Here is a 13,977-nt window from a genome sequence, read left to right as displayed (position 1 = left end):
GATGAGTCAAAAAGGATCTTGCTGTGACTTATGTCGTAGACAGTTCTGCCTATGTTTTCCTCTAAGAGTTTTATAGCGTCTGACCTTACATTTAGGTCTTTAATCCATTTTGAGTTTATTTTTGTGTATGGTGTTAGGAAGTGTTCTAATTTAATTCTTTTGCATGTAGCTGTCCAGTTTTCCCAACAACACTTATTGAAGAGGCTGTCTTTTCTCCATTGTTTACCCTTGCCTCATTTATCAAAGATAAGGTGGGTTTATCTCTGGGTTTTCTATCCTGTTCCATTGATCTATATTTCTATTTTTGTGCCAGTACCATACTGTCTTGATTACTGTAGCTTTGTAGTATAGTCTGAAGTCAGGGAGCCTGAATCCTCCAGCTCTGTTTTTCTTTCTCAAGATTGCTTTGGCTATTTGGGGTCTTTTGTGTTTCCATACAAATTGTGAAATTCTTTGTTCTAGTTCTGTGAAAAATGCCATTGGTAGTTTGATAGGGATTGCATTGAATCTGTAGATTGCTTTGGGTAGTATAATCATTTTCACAATGTTGATTCTTCCAATCCAAGAACATGGTATATCTCTCCATCTGTTTGTATCATCTAATTTCTTTCATCAGTGTCTTATAGTTTTCTGCATACAAGTCTTTTCCTGATTCGTTAATCGATGAATTGATTCCTCCAAATTTACCTGGATATCCCTTGCTTTATACAAACACGATGTATATACTTTTGTCCTTGCAGAGATTGAAAAAAAGAAGAGGGAATTGGTTCATGTCACATAATATGAAGCTTCTGGGCTGGGGAGAGTGTTGCCGAAACTTGGCCCCTGTTCACCCTTCTGAGTAGAAATGCGGAAACAGAGTTTTGGGTGGAGTAGAAAAGAATAGCTTTATTGCTTTGTCAGGCAGAGGGGACCACAGCAGGCTAATGCCCTCAAAACTGTGTGTACCACCCTGGAGGGGGTAGTGAGGAGTCTTATAATGTTCAAGGAACAGGGCATGGTCAGCTCGTGTGCATTCTTCTGATTGGTTTGTGGTGAGGTAATTGGGAGTCAGCATCATCAATCATTTGGTTCCAGCTGGTCTGGCGTCTATGTGCTTGTGGGCAGCATACAGTTAACTTCTTCCACCTTGTGGGGGTTTCAGTATCTATGAGACAGTTCAAAGGACACAGCTCAGAATATTATCTATAGTCCTTGAGGAAGAACTAAAGGTCCTTGACTTTGTTTAATGACTAAAGTATTATTATTTGGTCTTGTTTTTTCTTTTCTTTTTGTATTTTCTCACCTCTCTGATTAAATTTATTCTTTGACTGAAGTTTTTCTACAGACAATAGGCAGGCGGAGGACATGGGTGGGAGGTTCTATCCTGGGAAGTCCTCAGAGGTTCCTGCTCGGTTACAAGGGGTTCATGTTGGAATCCATAACACATGAGAATGCAGGACCTAGTGGTAAAATAGCCAACCCCTGCCTGCCCTCCAATGTGTTTCTCTTACTGAATCAAAGTTTGGCATCATGCCATCAACTCACCCCAGCTCAAGAGCATCACATGTTATGCGGACTCTACTCTTGTTGCAGAGGACAAAATGAGCATCCCTCCTCTCCTATAAGAAGGGGAAGTAGATTTGGCTGGTCAAGGACAACTTTCTTGGGTAGAAGAGTGGTGGAGGGTGTCTTGGGATGGGAGCAGGATTACCCAGTAGAAGTGGGTGCGCTGCCATGGGAACCTGCATAGTTGCACCAGCCACTTCTGCACTAAGCTCTGCTTGCTTCCTACTCCCCCTGGCTTCCCTCCCCTCTCCTCCAGGAACTTGACATCCACGTTGGCCAGGAGGTTACTGCAGCAGCGGCTGCTCTCGCTGCAGTCGGCTGATGTCTCTGCCTCGGCCAGCCAGCCCTCCTGCCCTCCCCATGGGAGCCTTTCATCCCCAGCACCATGGGGCATGACTCTGCTTATTTAGCCACTACTTCCTGAGAACGTTTCCCACATCCTCTTTTATTTATTTATTTATTCATGGCTTTGTTTTGAAGATGGGACTGAAGTGAATCTGCGCTGGACTGTGGGCGGGGGGGTGGGGTGGGGATCATTGGACTGAGGTAGATTCTAACATGAAACTGGAAATAGCTTTGACATCATTAAAATGATGACTCCATTGAACAGCTTCTCTTTGGTGTTCTAAGGAGTAATCCAAGTTTTCCATATTTCACTAGTAGTTGTGTTTTATATATTCTTTGGAATAAAAAGAAGGAAGCTTATTGGTTCAGTCTAGTAGGGAGTAGACTAGTCTTCCTAAAATCATCACTCTCCAACTTAATAATGGATAATAACTCCCTTCTGCTGAGTCAGGTTTTAGCTTTCTCCTGACATCAAATCTGTCTATGTTTCATCCCTGAATCATCATGTGGGGATGTAGTTCCAGCTACTCACCAGAGGTTGTCCTCTGCTGCGGTGGCACAGTCCTGCAGCCTCCTTCTGGATGAATCGTGAACTTTGCATTTCTGTCTTTGCTCTGGACCTTTGCTAAGCCCGGGATTCTTTTCTCCCTTCTTTTCAAAGACCAGCTTCAGTTTCATTCTTCCCAGGAGCCCTTGATTGAATGTCTTCTTCAAGCTTATCATCTGTGAAATTTTTTTTTTTTTTCTTTTTGCGGTATGCGGGCCTCTCACTGTTGTGGCCTCTCCCGTTGCGGAGCACAGGCTCCGGATGCGCAGGCCCAGCGGCCATGGCTCACGGGCCCAGCCGCTCCGCAGCATATGGGATCCTCCCAGACCGGGGCACGAACCCGTATCCCCTGCATCGGCAGGCGGACTCTTAACCACCTCGCCACCAGGGAGGCCCTCATCTGTGAAATTTTGACAGTTAATTATATTTAGTACCATGTTGTCCTTTCCTGTTCTGTCTGATTTTCTCAACTAGATTAAAACTTCTTGAAAATACACTTATTCTAATATTTTTCTATTATTGGACTCATCCTAATATTTTTCTAAACATAAGACTCATCCTGTAGTTTCAAAATTACTAATTGGATTGGAGAGATTCAATATGCCAAATATTCCAAATTCTAGCAAAGTCCTCTGTTTTTTGAGCTTCCAAATGAGGTCTTAGGTCCCAGTGGTTTGAGTCTACCCTGATATTATTCCAAGATGATACTTAGGGGTTGTTTTTTTCTTTATTGTCACTTACAGGGGTCAGTGAGTAAAAAAAACAAAAAAAACCCCAAAAAAAACAATAGCAAGAAAGTGAAATGACCTCATTAGTGAAAGAAAAGACACCACATTTTGTCTTTTTTTCTAAAAGGAGTTAAACAGTTTATGACTCTAGTGAACCAACCTAAAAACTGAACATTTTAAATAAAAATTGATCATAACATAAAATGAAGCAAACCTCAGCATTAGGGCAATTTTCAAAGATCACATTTTAAGGAGCAACTGAATTGCAATTGCTCAGTGCATGTAAATGGGAGTGTTTCCACGGAGCCAATTTAAGCAGCTTCAGTAATTGGAAAGAAAGAATTGTTCTTCATTCAGTCTCCTGCCTAATTGAACAGTAAATTTTAAAAACTAAGTCAAAACAGGTAAAACTGTTTTAGAGTTGATTCTCTTTTTTTAAACAATGGGAAAACATTTGTGTTTGGATCGTAAGTGGTTAGCATTCTTCTCTTTGAAGCCCTCAAGGTGGAAGAAATCCCAGAGCCTCAAGTGTTAGCTGAACGCATTTTCATGTTAGTACCCCATAGACCCTCCAGGCCCCCCTTGCTCCTAGAGCAACCTGGAGGAGGCTCACCTCAGTGCTTATTGGGACCCACGCAAGAAATTCAAAACCACACATCAGCTTCCTAATTGACCCTCCGGAGAGTGAGAGAGAGTGCCTTTCATGCTGATAATAATCAACTCACATGTTTGTTTATTAGACAACCATGATCCTTCTCCCGAGGCGCAGGTACAAAAATGGGAGATATGTCTCCTCCTGTCAAGGCTTCCTCCCGACCCCGTGGCTCCTCCTCATCTTCTCTGTGTTCAAGGTGGAAGACGGTTCTTCACAGCTCCTGAGTTTACAAACCTCTCTAGTTTAAGTTCTGACTAGGACAAACTCTGAATACCTGTTCTGAACTCTAAGTCCAAATTCCTGGGAGAAGGGATATTGCTGGGTCTTCTTAGGCTGGTTGTTCACCTTTGGTCTAATTAGCTAAGGAGTGGGAGTCACACCATGCAAATGTCTAACACCTGACAGCCTAACCTAAAGAAGAACAGCTCTAGAAATAACGCTAGTAGTTGACATTTTTTGTTTTTTGGTTTTGTCTTTGTTTTTTTGCGGTACGCGGGCCTCTCACTGTTGTGGCCTCTCCTGTTGCGGAGCACAGGCTCTGGACGCGCAGGCTCTGCAGCCATGGCTCACGGGCCCAGCCGCTCCACGGCAAGTGGGATCCTCTCAGACCGGGGCACGAACCCACGTCCCCTGCATCGGCAGGCGGACTCTCAACCACTGCGCCACCAGGGAAGCCCAGTAGTTGACATTTTTAAGGGTTGTTTGCCCTCAGTCTGACCTCCCAGGGTGGACATCTGGACCCAAATTAATTTTTATGTTTTATTTAATATCTTAAAAGAGGACTTCCTGGTGGCGCAGTGGTTAAGAATCCACCTGCGAATGCAGGGGACATGGGTTTGAGCCCTGGTCCAGGAAGATCCCACATGCCGTAGAGCAACGAAGCCCATGCGCCACAATACTGAGCCTGTGCTTTAGAGCCTGAGCTCCACAACAAGAGAAGCCACCACAATGAGAAGCCCATGCACTGCAAGGAAGAAGAGTAGTCCCTGCTCACTGCAACTAAAGGAAGACCACGTGCAGCAATGAAGACCCAACGCAGCCAAAAATAAATACATAAAATAAATAAATTTATATAAAAAAATCTTAAAAACATACCCTAAAAAAATCAGTAATTAAAGCTTCCCACTTTCTCAATTTCTTTTCTGACTTGTCCATGAATTTGTCCAAACTGCAATTCATTTAGATTCCTTTAAATGGTAGTGTTATTCAAGATCTAAAGCATGGAACAACTGCAAGAAGAAGTATTGGAATGGCTTGTGAAAACAATGTGTGCATGCGTGTGTGTGTGTGTGCGTGTGTGTGTGTGTGTGTTGGGTTAGGGAAGGCAAAAGAGAGAAAAGTTAGTATACATTTAGAGTTAGAGAAGTAGAATTACATCTTCCCATAGATGTATTAGAATTCTCCTCTCCATATGGAGAGGCACTAGAGTCAAAGGTCTAGGAGCTAACCTGAATAAATAATTGGACCTTTCTTAGAGAGACTGATTGTGTGCTGAGGCAGGGAAAGCTGGTGGTATGGTAATGTTTGAGTTAATCCGTGTTGTTTACTAGGTGATGACGGCCTGGAAATATCAGTTCTAACACTTACATACCTTTAAAATGGTCTCCAGAATATCAAAGCAATTGAGTCATTTGGCCTGAGCCCCATTTGATTATTTATGAGTAATTTGGCGATTTGAAACAGCCACTGTTTCACAGGAGAGAACAAATGAGGGCAATATGAATGTTTTAAGAGAGAGGTGTCATGTTTTACCATAGAAAATGTTTAGTTTTCAAAATCTGAAACTGCAAGATTACAAAGTGAAACTAGCAGGAAGTCTAAATGCCCTTGAGTGCTTAAGTCATTCACCTTAAAAAACTAAAATTCAAACCCTTGCATTTAACATTTGAAACTTTCAACAGTCCAGTTTAGAATAAATTAATTCATTCAACAGATATTTATTGAGCACCTACTGCACTTTTTGAGTTGACAATGGAGACCTACACTTTTTAAACCCAAGAACTCCACAATTTTGCAAATATTTGGAGATTTGCTCTTGTAAGCCTTCTAGAGCCAAGGAGTAATATCTCTAATTGTTACTATATCCAAAATCATATACTGTTCTTTTATGATGTCAACTTATTTCAATATCATACCTTAATTTTACTGTACTTTATGTTTTAATAATAAAAACAGGTATCAGCTGCAATACAATTTAAAACTCTCGCTCAATACTTACTTTTCTCTATTGTTTTTAAGGAGCGACGCAAATTTGGTCCCTTAGGATGGAATATTCCTTATGAATTCAATTCTGCTGACTTTTCAGCCAGCGTTCAGTTTATTCAGAATCACCTTGATGAATGCGATATTAAGAAAGTGAGTGAAATTGTTTCTTTTTTCTGTCTTCATTGCCATCCTTAAATCAAAGTTCTACAGACATTCCCAGTCTGGGATATGCAGTGGCCCTGCTGAGGTTCCCCCCAGCTCTCCCAAAGGGGACCAATCATTCCAATCACCTGTTTACTGGTCCAGCCATTTCCACTCACACCCCTACTGCCCATAGGAGCGCACTGGGACTCTCCATCTCACACTTGTGTCCCCCTCCACCCCATCTCTCTCTCTCCTGAGCACATGCACAACAGAGGCAGAGCCCTGACAAAGGAACTCATTGTGTTGAGAAACACCACAGCCTTCTTCATGTCACATCCAAGTGCCACAGTACACTTCAAGAGAATATATACCTTAAATCAGACTTTTCTTCCTTTATCTCACTCATGCTTCCTCAGAATCCTCAGAAATGAAAATATCTCCCATGTAAAAGTTCTTTTGTACCTTAAGTCACATCTTAACAGACGCTTAAGCTTATGCAGATAAATAGCAATGATTTGAATAATGGTCACTGATCCTTGTGTAACACTTCACAGTTTTCAAAGTGCTCGCATGTGCAGGGTCTCATTTTTATTTTCACAACTCTGTGAGGTAGATACCCAAGGTGTTACTATGATCCCCATTTTACTGATGAGGTACTAGACAAGAGAAGACAAGGGACTTCCTCAAGGTCACCGAGCTAAGAACACAAACCCCGTTGTCCTTTCACACAAGTGTTGCAAGGAGTTGGAAATCTGTTTTTTCCATGATCTTGAGGAATTTTATGAGCCTCTCAGAGCCTGTTTCCTCATCTATAAAATGGCCATGGTTTCTGTGAAGAATAAATGAGTTAGCATTTGTGAAAGCACAGTGTATGGTACATAATCAAGGCTCAATAAATACAAATTTCCTATCATTTCTCCCTCTCTTCCTTCTCATAGTAGATCTCGAAGATAATCATACATCTGCAGTATCAGTATGATGACAATGAACCATGATGAATTATTATCTGGGAAGGGGGAAAATTTAGAATCAAACCATAATTTTTCTTAGAAATTACAAAGGGATATTAAATTGAGTAGGACATTTTGATGAAAAATTATATCATATGGGTTCATATTCTGAGACTGTTTATCATTTTGGTATATACAAATGACAGTTACCTTAAAATAGTTGCTTTGAAAGGCAATGAAGCTGAAAAATAAAATTTTAACCAAGAGAAAGTAAACAAAACTTAAGCATCTTTACTTCTCCTACCCCAAATGTATTGAAGCATTTTTTAAAATAAAAAACTATTAATATCTGAAATGTATTGCTAGTGTAATATTGCTATGAAAATTAATAAATATTTTGATGTAGTCATAGCTCACATAATGAAACAGGAAAGGATTGCATTGTAGAAAAATCTTGTGAATAAAGTTCTAGTTGTTCTTATACTGCTTCAGAAAATATATTACTAAGAAAGCAGATTAAAGCATTGATTACTTGATTTTTCTCCTTTCTTCACTAAACGTGACTTTTTTCTTCTCTAACAGTTTAGCATTACTATAATGAGTATTACAGGTAATTACATCCACAGATTGAAAAATAGTCTTCTTTTCCCCCTATTTTAAATAATCAATGAGCAATATATTCACCAACGTTTAGTACTGTAGATTTTTCTTTGGTGAACAAACCATAGCAGTTCCAGTCATGTAAGAGCAAAAGAGTTATTAACATAAGATAATGAGTAATTTTAAATGCAGTCTAGCTAGTGCTTCCTTTTCCAAACCTTTCTTTTAGAGGAAGATCCAAAATGTTTAGACCTATTTGTTTGGGTTGACAATGAATAATTCTTTTCTGTTTTTAATAAAGGGTGTGTCGTGGAGTACTGTTCGGTACATGATCGGAGAAGTACAATATGGGGGCAGAGTCACGGACGACTTTGATAAACGTCTGCTTAATTGCTTTGCTAAAGTAAGTCAGTTTAGAAAAAAAAAGCATGGATGTACATCTCATTGCATTTTCCTATTAAACAAGAATATTTTTTGTTTGTAGCAGGTAAACCAAACTTAAAGGGAAAAAAAATATAGAGCAGAGCTGCTGAAAAGAATCAGCCAACCAAACCAAAACCAAACCAACTAACAATCTACTTGTGGTCCAGGACAGGACAAAGGTCAACTCTCAATGATCTATGAATCTTCTCCTGTATAGATTAGCTGCTCATGTCCACGGTCTCTCCCCACTTCCCCTCCTATAAAAATACTGGACATAATATCTCTGCCTTTTCCTCTGATTGCAAGTCTTCAGGGCAATTTGAAGCCCCAAGATAAGTGATCGGAGAATGAGCCAAAATTTGAGTTTTCTCATCTCTTTCCATTAGGACAGACAAATTGATGAAGTGTTCATTTTTTCCTCTGTTCCCAGTAAAATCTGCATATATCATGTGGGTAAACATTTTCTAGAGAATATTATTCTTAGCAATTCTGGCTTTCACATCAAGGGTGAATAGTATAAGTACATCTACCAGATTCAAGTTATTCCTAAAACTTTTACACATTAAAGAAGCAAAATACATTACCTGAGCAGAAAAAAATCAGATATAGGAGTATTTTATGGTTATCTGAGTTCTTTATATTAGGCTCTAAGTTGTTAATTCTTTTTTTTTTTTTTTTTTTTTTTTGCGGTACGCGGGCCTCTCACTGCCATGGCCTCTCCCGTTGCGGAGCACAGGCTCCGGACGCGCAGGCTCAGCGGCCATGGCCCACAGGCCCAGCCGCTCCGTGGCATGTGGGATCCTCCAGGACCAGGGCACGAACCCGTGTCCCCTGCATCGGCAGGCAGACCCTCAACCGCTGCACCACCAGGGAAGCCCTAAGTTGTTAATTCTTTGATTATTTTTTCCCTTTTAACAAAATTAAGACCTCAACAACAAAGCATAAGCTTTGAGGGTATTTTGGTAAACTGGAGGTTGACCAGAAATCTGAATTTTTTTTTCAACCCTTACTAATATTTGCAAGTTTTTCTTAAAGCTGAATGTGGAGAAAGGTGGATGATAAGTGTTGGTAAGGATGTGTGGAGGCAGATCTGGTACAGATCTCTGGGGAAGCAAATGGGCAAAACTTACTGAAACTAAGTATCCTAGGTAAACATCCCAGAACATTTCTAGAAAAAGCCCACATATGGATATGTATAAAAATGTCATGGCAATATTGTGTGTGGAGCTGCAGGTGACCATCATAGGTTGGGTTCTCCAGAAACAGACTCTGAGATGGAAATCTGCTTGTGGGTCATCCCTTCCCCCAGGGCATGATCTTGGTTGAGGCGGCTCCCTTCTGCCAGGGCAATTCCTGGGAGGGACAATGTTGTGAGCCCTCAGTAGCCAGTACTCCAGACAGCTGGGGGAGCGAGTGCCTAGGTCCTGGAGAAGGATCTGGTAGCATATTACAGCATCCACTGTGAGACCAAATAAGCCTAAAAGAATAGATAAGAAGCCTAAGAGAATAGATAAGCAGTAGTGGGTGAGCACATGTAATACTATTGCACACCCTTCAAGGGTGCAATCTGGTGGCACTTAGTCATATGAAGCATGTATGGGGACTTCCCTGGCAGTCCAGTGGCTAAAATTCCACACTTCTACTGCAGGGTGGGCGAAGGTTTGATCCCTGGTCGGGGAACTAAGATCCCACATGCCGTGCGGCGTGGCCAAACTAAGATTAAAAAAAAAAAAAAAGAAGCGTGTATGATACGACTACCCTCTGAACCAGAATCCCACTCTTGAGTGTATCCCACTCTTGAGTGTATGTCCCAGAGGAATTCTCAGACAAGTCTGTGGACATGTACAAAGATATTATTCATAGTATTGTTTGGGATAGTGGGAAGTTGAAAGTAACCTGGGAGTCTGTCACAGAGGAACTGATGAGTTAAATGTTATAGACGCCTATCATGGAATACAATGCAGCATTTGGAAGAAATGATCCATATGACATCACGCATAGATCTTAGGAACATAGTGTTGAGCGCAGAGCTTTAAAAAATAAAATGAGATTTATAAAGTGGTACATGTATATTTCTCAAGGATAAATACACGAATTCAAGGACGTACATCAATATCTTTAAACAGAAGCCCTCAAAGGGAAGGAGGCTGGGAGTGGATATCAGGGCTGAAGAGGGAAAAACTAAAATAAAAAGGGTCTAGAGTCATGAGACTAATAAAATGCAGGAGTATGATAAACTCACCTCTGTATCTGAGGTTCAAAAGAGAAGAAAAAAAAAAGATGTCTTAGTAAGCATACTTTGTGTTAGAATAACTGTACAAGTACCTAAAATTGGAGTTTTGGCACTGGAGACTGTGAGAGGTGGTTAGATTCTGGATATATTGTACAGATACTACCAGCAGAATGCTGATGGGGAAGGAAGGGGCGGGTGGTTAAGGATCACTCCTAGTTTTGACCTAAGCAACTAGATGGAGAATGGGACTATTTACAGAGAAGGGAAAGAACTGCAGGGAAAAAATGAGTTTTATTGGCAGGGGGTAGAAATTAGGAATTCTGTTTTGATCATGTAAACTTTGAGATGCCTACTGGACACCCAAGTGCAGTTGTCTAAGACTGTAAGCTCCATAAGGGCAGGCACTTTGCTTGTTTACATCACTGCCAAATTCCCAGCACCTGGAATGGAATCTTTCACATAGTATAGGCGCTCAGTAAATATTTGTTGAATAAGAGAATGAATGAAGATAAAGAAGGTAGTTGGATTTACAGGTGTGGAGCTCAGGAGAGAGCTCAGGGCTGGAGAAAAAGATTTGGAATTTATACAGATGGCATTTAAAGTCAAGATATTAGATGAGATCATCATCTAAGAAGAAAGTGTAGAGAAAGGGAAGGAAAAAAAAAGAAGCTAAGGACAAGGCCCTGAGTATTTTAATGTATTGAGAAAGAAGAAATGTCAACTGAGAGAGGTCAAGGAAGATGAGGAAAGGGAATTGACCTTTACTTAGTATTTGCTTAATAAACTAAAAAAAAAAAATTTTAACCTATTAAAAAAAAAAAAGTAAGATAGCCCAGTATAGAAAAGCATAAACATTCAGCTTAATAAGCTTCTTCAAATAGACATAGAATGTGAATGACTAGGGAGGCAAAGGCCTGTCCCCTGCTGCCACCTTACCCCGACCATGTTATCCAGAATTGCCTGAGTGAAAATCACTTCAATTGTAAACCGGTGCCTTCAAATGGGATCCTCTTTCCCTATGACTTTCAATTTGGGGCTTATCTTTGAACCCTTATTTGTTTTTTCTGTTCTCAGCATCTTATGGTATGTCTCCCTTAAAACCAATAATTGTAGAACCTTATTCATTGTCCTTGGAGGATGACTGCTTATTTTTGTAGGGTACCTTCTAGAGTCTCCCAAAGTAATTCCATGTAGACTTCATACTCTGTATTTTGATTATACCAAAAACGTCCTCCAAATTTGGTGAAACTCAACTACTTTTGTGTTTTTGAGTCTAGCTATTTGTGGATTTACAATTTATACTTTTGTACTTTATAAATAAAGTAGTGGAAAAACAAGAGGAAACTTCATTTTCCTTTTATACACATATGTCATCTGGCAACACAAAACTCAGTGTGGTCATTTGTTGTCCGTGTGCTGAAGACCCCATGGCCTTTGCCCCCCTAGTCATCCACATCACTAAAAACCTAATCTTTATAAATAATGGCCATAATCATAGCACTGTTTTTCTTTAATGACTTTCAACTGCTCCCCATTTTTTAATTTAAGCACTAGTCCTCACCCTGATATCCATAGTCATCCACAATGTGACCTCACTTCACTTTTTCTGTCCTATCTCTTACCACTGCATTATATTTACCTTAGGGTAAATACAGTGATTTCATCATTTACCCAACCTGCCTCACATTTTTGCGTCAGTTTTTCTGCGTGTGTGGTCTCCCCAGTCACAAGTTTCTTTGTCAAAATTTTATCCTTCAAGGCTTATCTCCAAAATCACCTCCTAGATAAAGCTTTACCTGACATCCATCTAGCTATTCTTTCTTCTTGGCTTTAAGCCTCCTTAGTATCTTGCTTATTTTTATTTCCTCTGTCTCTTACCTTAGTGCCCTTTATCTTGTGGTTATTATGTAACTGGCTTATCTCTCTACTGTGTCACAAGCTCCTTGAAGGAAAGGACTGTGTGTGTCTCATCTTTGCATTCCGTTCCTTTTCTAAGCTCAAGGCCTTGTGGACAGGAGTTGAACAGGATAGAACTGTGATGAGTAAAAAATGAAGAAAACCAGTACACAGGGTATTTCAGAGCAATCACTGGACCTAAAAAGAGCTGGAAGAAGAAGGATATGGAGGGAAGATACTAGAGAAAGTGTGACCAACCGAAGGAAGGCACAATCCCCCTCTCTTTTCACGTGGAGTCCTCTGAGTGATTCAGACATGCTGCCTGCATTTCTGCTCCTCCCACCGTCCCATTATTTCCCTCCCTACTGGGAAAATCACTCTGTTAGACACAGAAGTTATTGCCTCAAATGAGGCTCACAGGCATTCAGCATTTTTTTTCCTCTTCAGAATAAGTCTATTCACACCAAGTGTATATCTGTTCTCTCACTGTTACCTTACAGATAATCAGTTCATATGGAATGAGAAAAGGATGTCTTAAGGAAAACAGTAAGATGGTTGGATATATTTGGTTCTTGAGTCCAGGGACATAACTTAATTAACAGAGGGAGCTCTCCAGCTCATGGTGGGAGGGGAGACGTTTGTAAGAAGTTTTCCTGCTCATGTGCAGTGCTCAGCGCCACTGTGAGCCACGCTGAGCAGAAGCATAAGCCCCCAGGCATGAGCCCTGTTTGGGGGGAGAAAGGAGGCGGTGAAAATGCCCAGATATGCTCTTGTGTGTCTGGTTATTGCTTTTGCAATACATTCCCACGTCTCTTTAAAGTGGGCTCAGGGTCATCAAATTACTTCAGCAGAGGGTGGACTTGCAAGGCTGGCTCTCTCCTCCTCACCCTTAGAAAGTATCTTCCTTGGTGTTAAACAGAGACCGGGTTTCATTGTTGTTGTGTTGTGGCCTCTCTCTTTTCTTAATCTATGTCTAATTATACTATCAGTGGTTTTGTTAAGGTACTTTCAAACCCAATATAAAAAATGATTAAGATGGAAATAAGGTGACCCTATCTCCTTGATAGTGGCAGTTTTGGGTTTTCATTTAGATGTTCATCAATTTTATTTCTCCTGTTTTCTCTCCCATATAGGTCTGGTTCAGTGAGAAGATGTTTGAACCATCATTCTGTTTTTATACCGGGTATAAAATCCCCGTGTGCAAAACCTTGGACCAGTATTTTGAATACATCCAGTCATTGCCATCCCTAGATAACCCCGAAGTCTTTGGGCTTCACCCTAATGCCGATATCACGTAAGTTCCTGGCATTTTTTAATTTGAAAGAATCATTTGTAACCCAGCCTGGCAAAGACTGTGCATTTCATTTTCTCCTTTCCCTTCTTTTTATTTTACTGTGAAAAATAGTGTCACTTCCTATCACTTCCTATCTCCCAGTTACAATTTTGTCATATCTTGGCCTGCTCCTGGTCACTAAATCCTACTGCTCCAGAGTTTATAGCAATGTTAAAAGCTCTAATTTATGCATTGATTTCTCCTTTGTCGTGTCATAAAACCAGTTGGTGTTATTGGTCTTTTTTTTTTTTTTTTAAGAAGATGTTGGGGGTAGGAGTTTCGTAATTTATTTATTTATTTTTGCTGTGTTGGATCTTCATTTCTGTGTGAGGGCTTTCTCTACTTGTGGCAAGCGGGGGCCACTCTTCAT

The 13,977-nt window shown here is 40.5% G+C and overlaps 1 protein-coding gene across 1 annotated transcript in view; it reads left to right on the top strand.

Moving 5' to 3' along the window:
* DNAH8 (dynein axonemal heavy chain 8) overlaps window positions 1-13,977 on the top strand; it is a 337,542-nt gene that overhangs the window by 286,084 nt on the left and 37,481 nt on the right. The window contains exons 86-88 of the mRNA XM_060111640.1: window positions 6,062-6,178; window positions 8,024-8,125; window positions 13,408-13,568. Coding sequence (XP_059967623.1) covers window positions 6,062-6,178; window positions 8,024-8,125; window positions 13,408-13,568 — 380 coding nt within the window. The remainder of the gene's footprint in view (window positions 1-6,061; window positions 6,179-8,023; window positions 8,126-13,407; window positions 13,569-13,977) is intronic.

The sequence above is a fragment of the Mesoplodon densirostris genome, chromosome 10 (assembly GCF_025265405.1).
Source record: "Mesoplodon densirostris isolate mMesDen1 chromosome 10, mMesDen1 primary haplotype, whole genome shotgun sequence".
Taxonomy (NCBI): domain Eukaryota; kingdom Metazoa; phylum Chordata; class Mammalia; order Artiodactyla; family Ziphiidae; genus Mesoplodon; species Mesoplodon densirostris.
The sequence above is the reverse complement of the archived record's forward strand: the minus strand, read 5'-3'. Positions and strand labels throughout refer to the sequence as shown.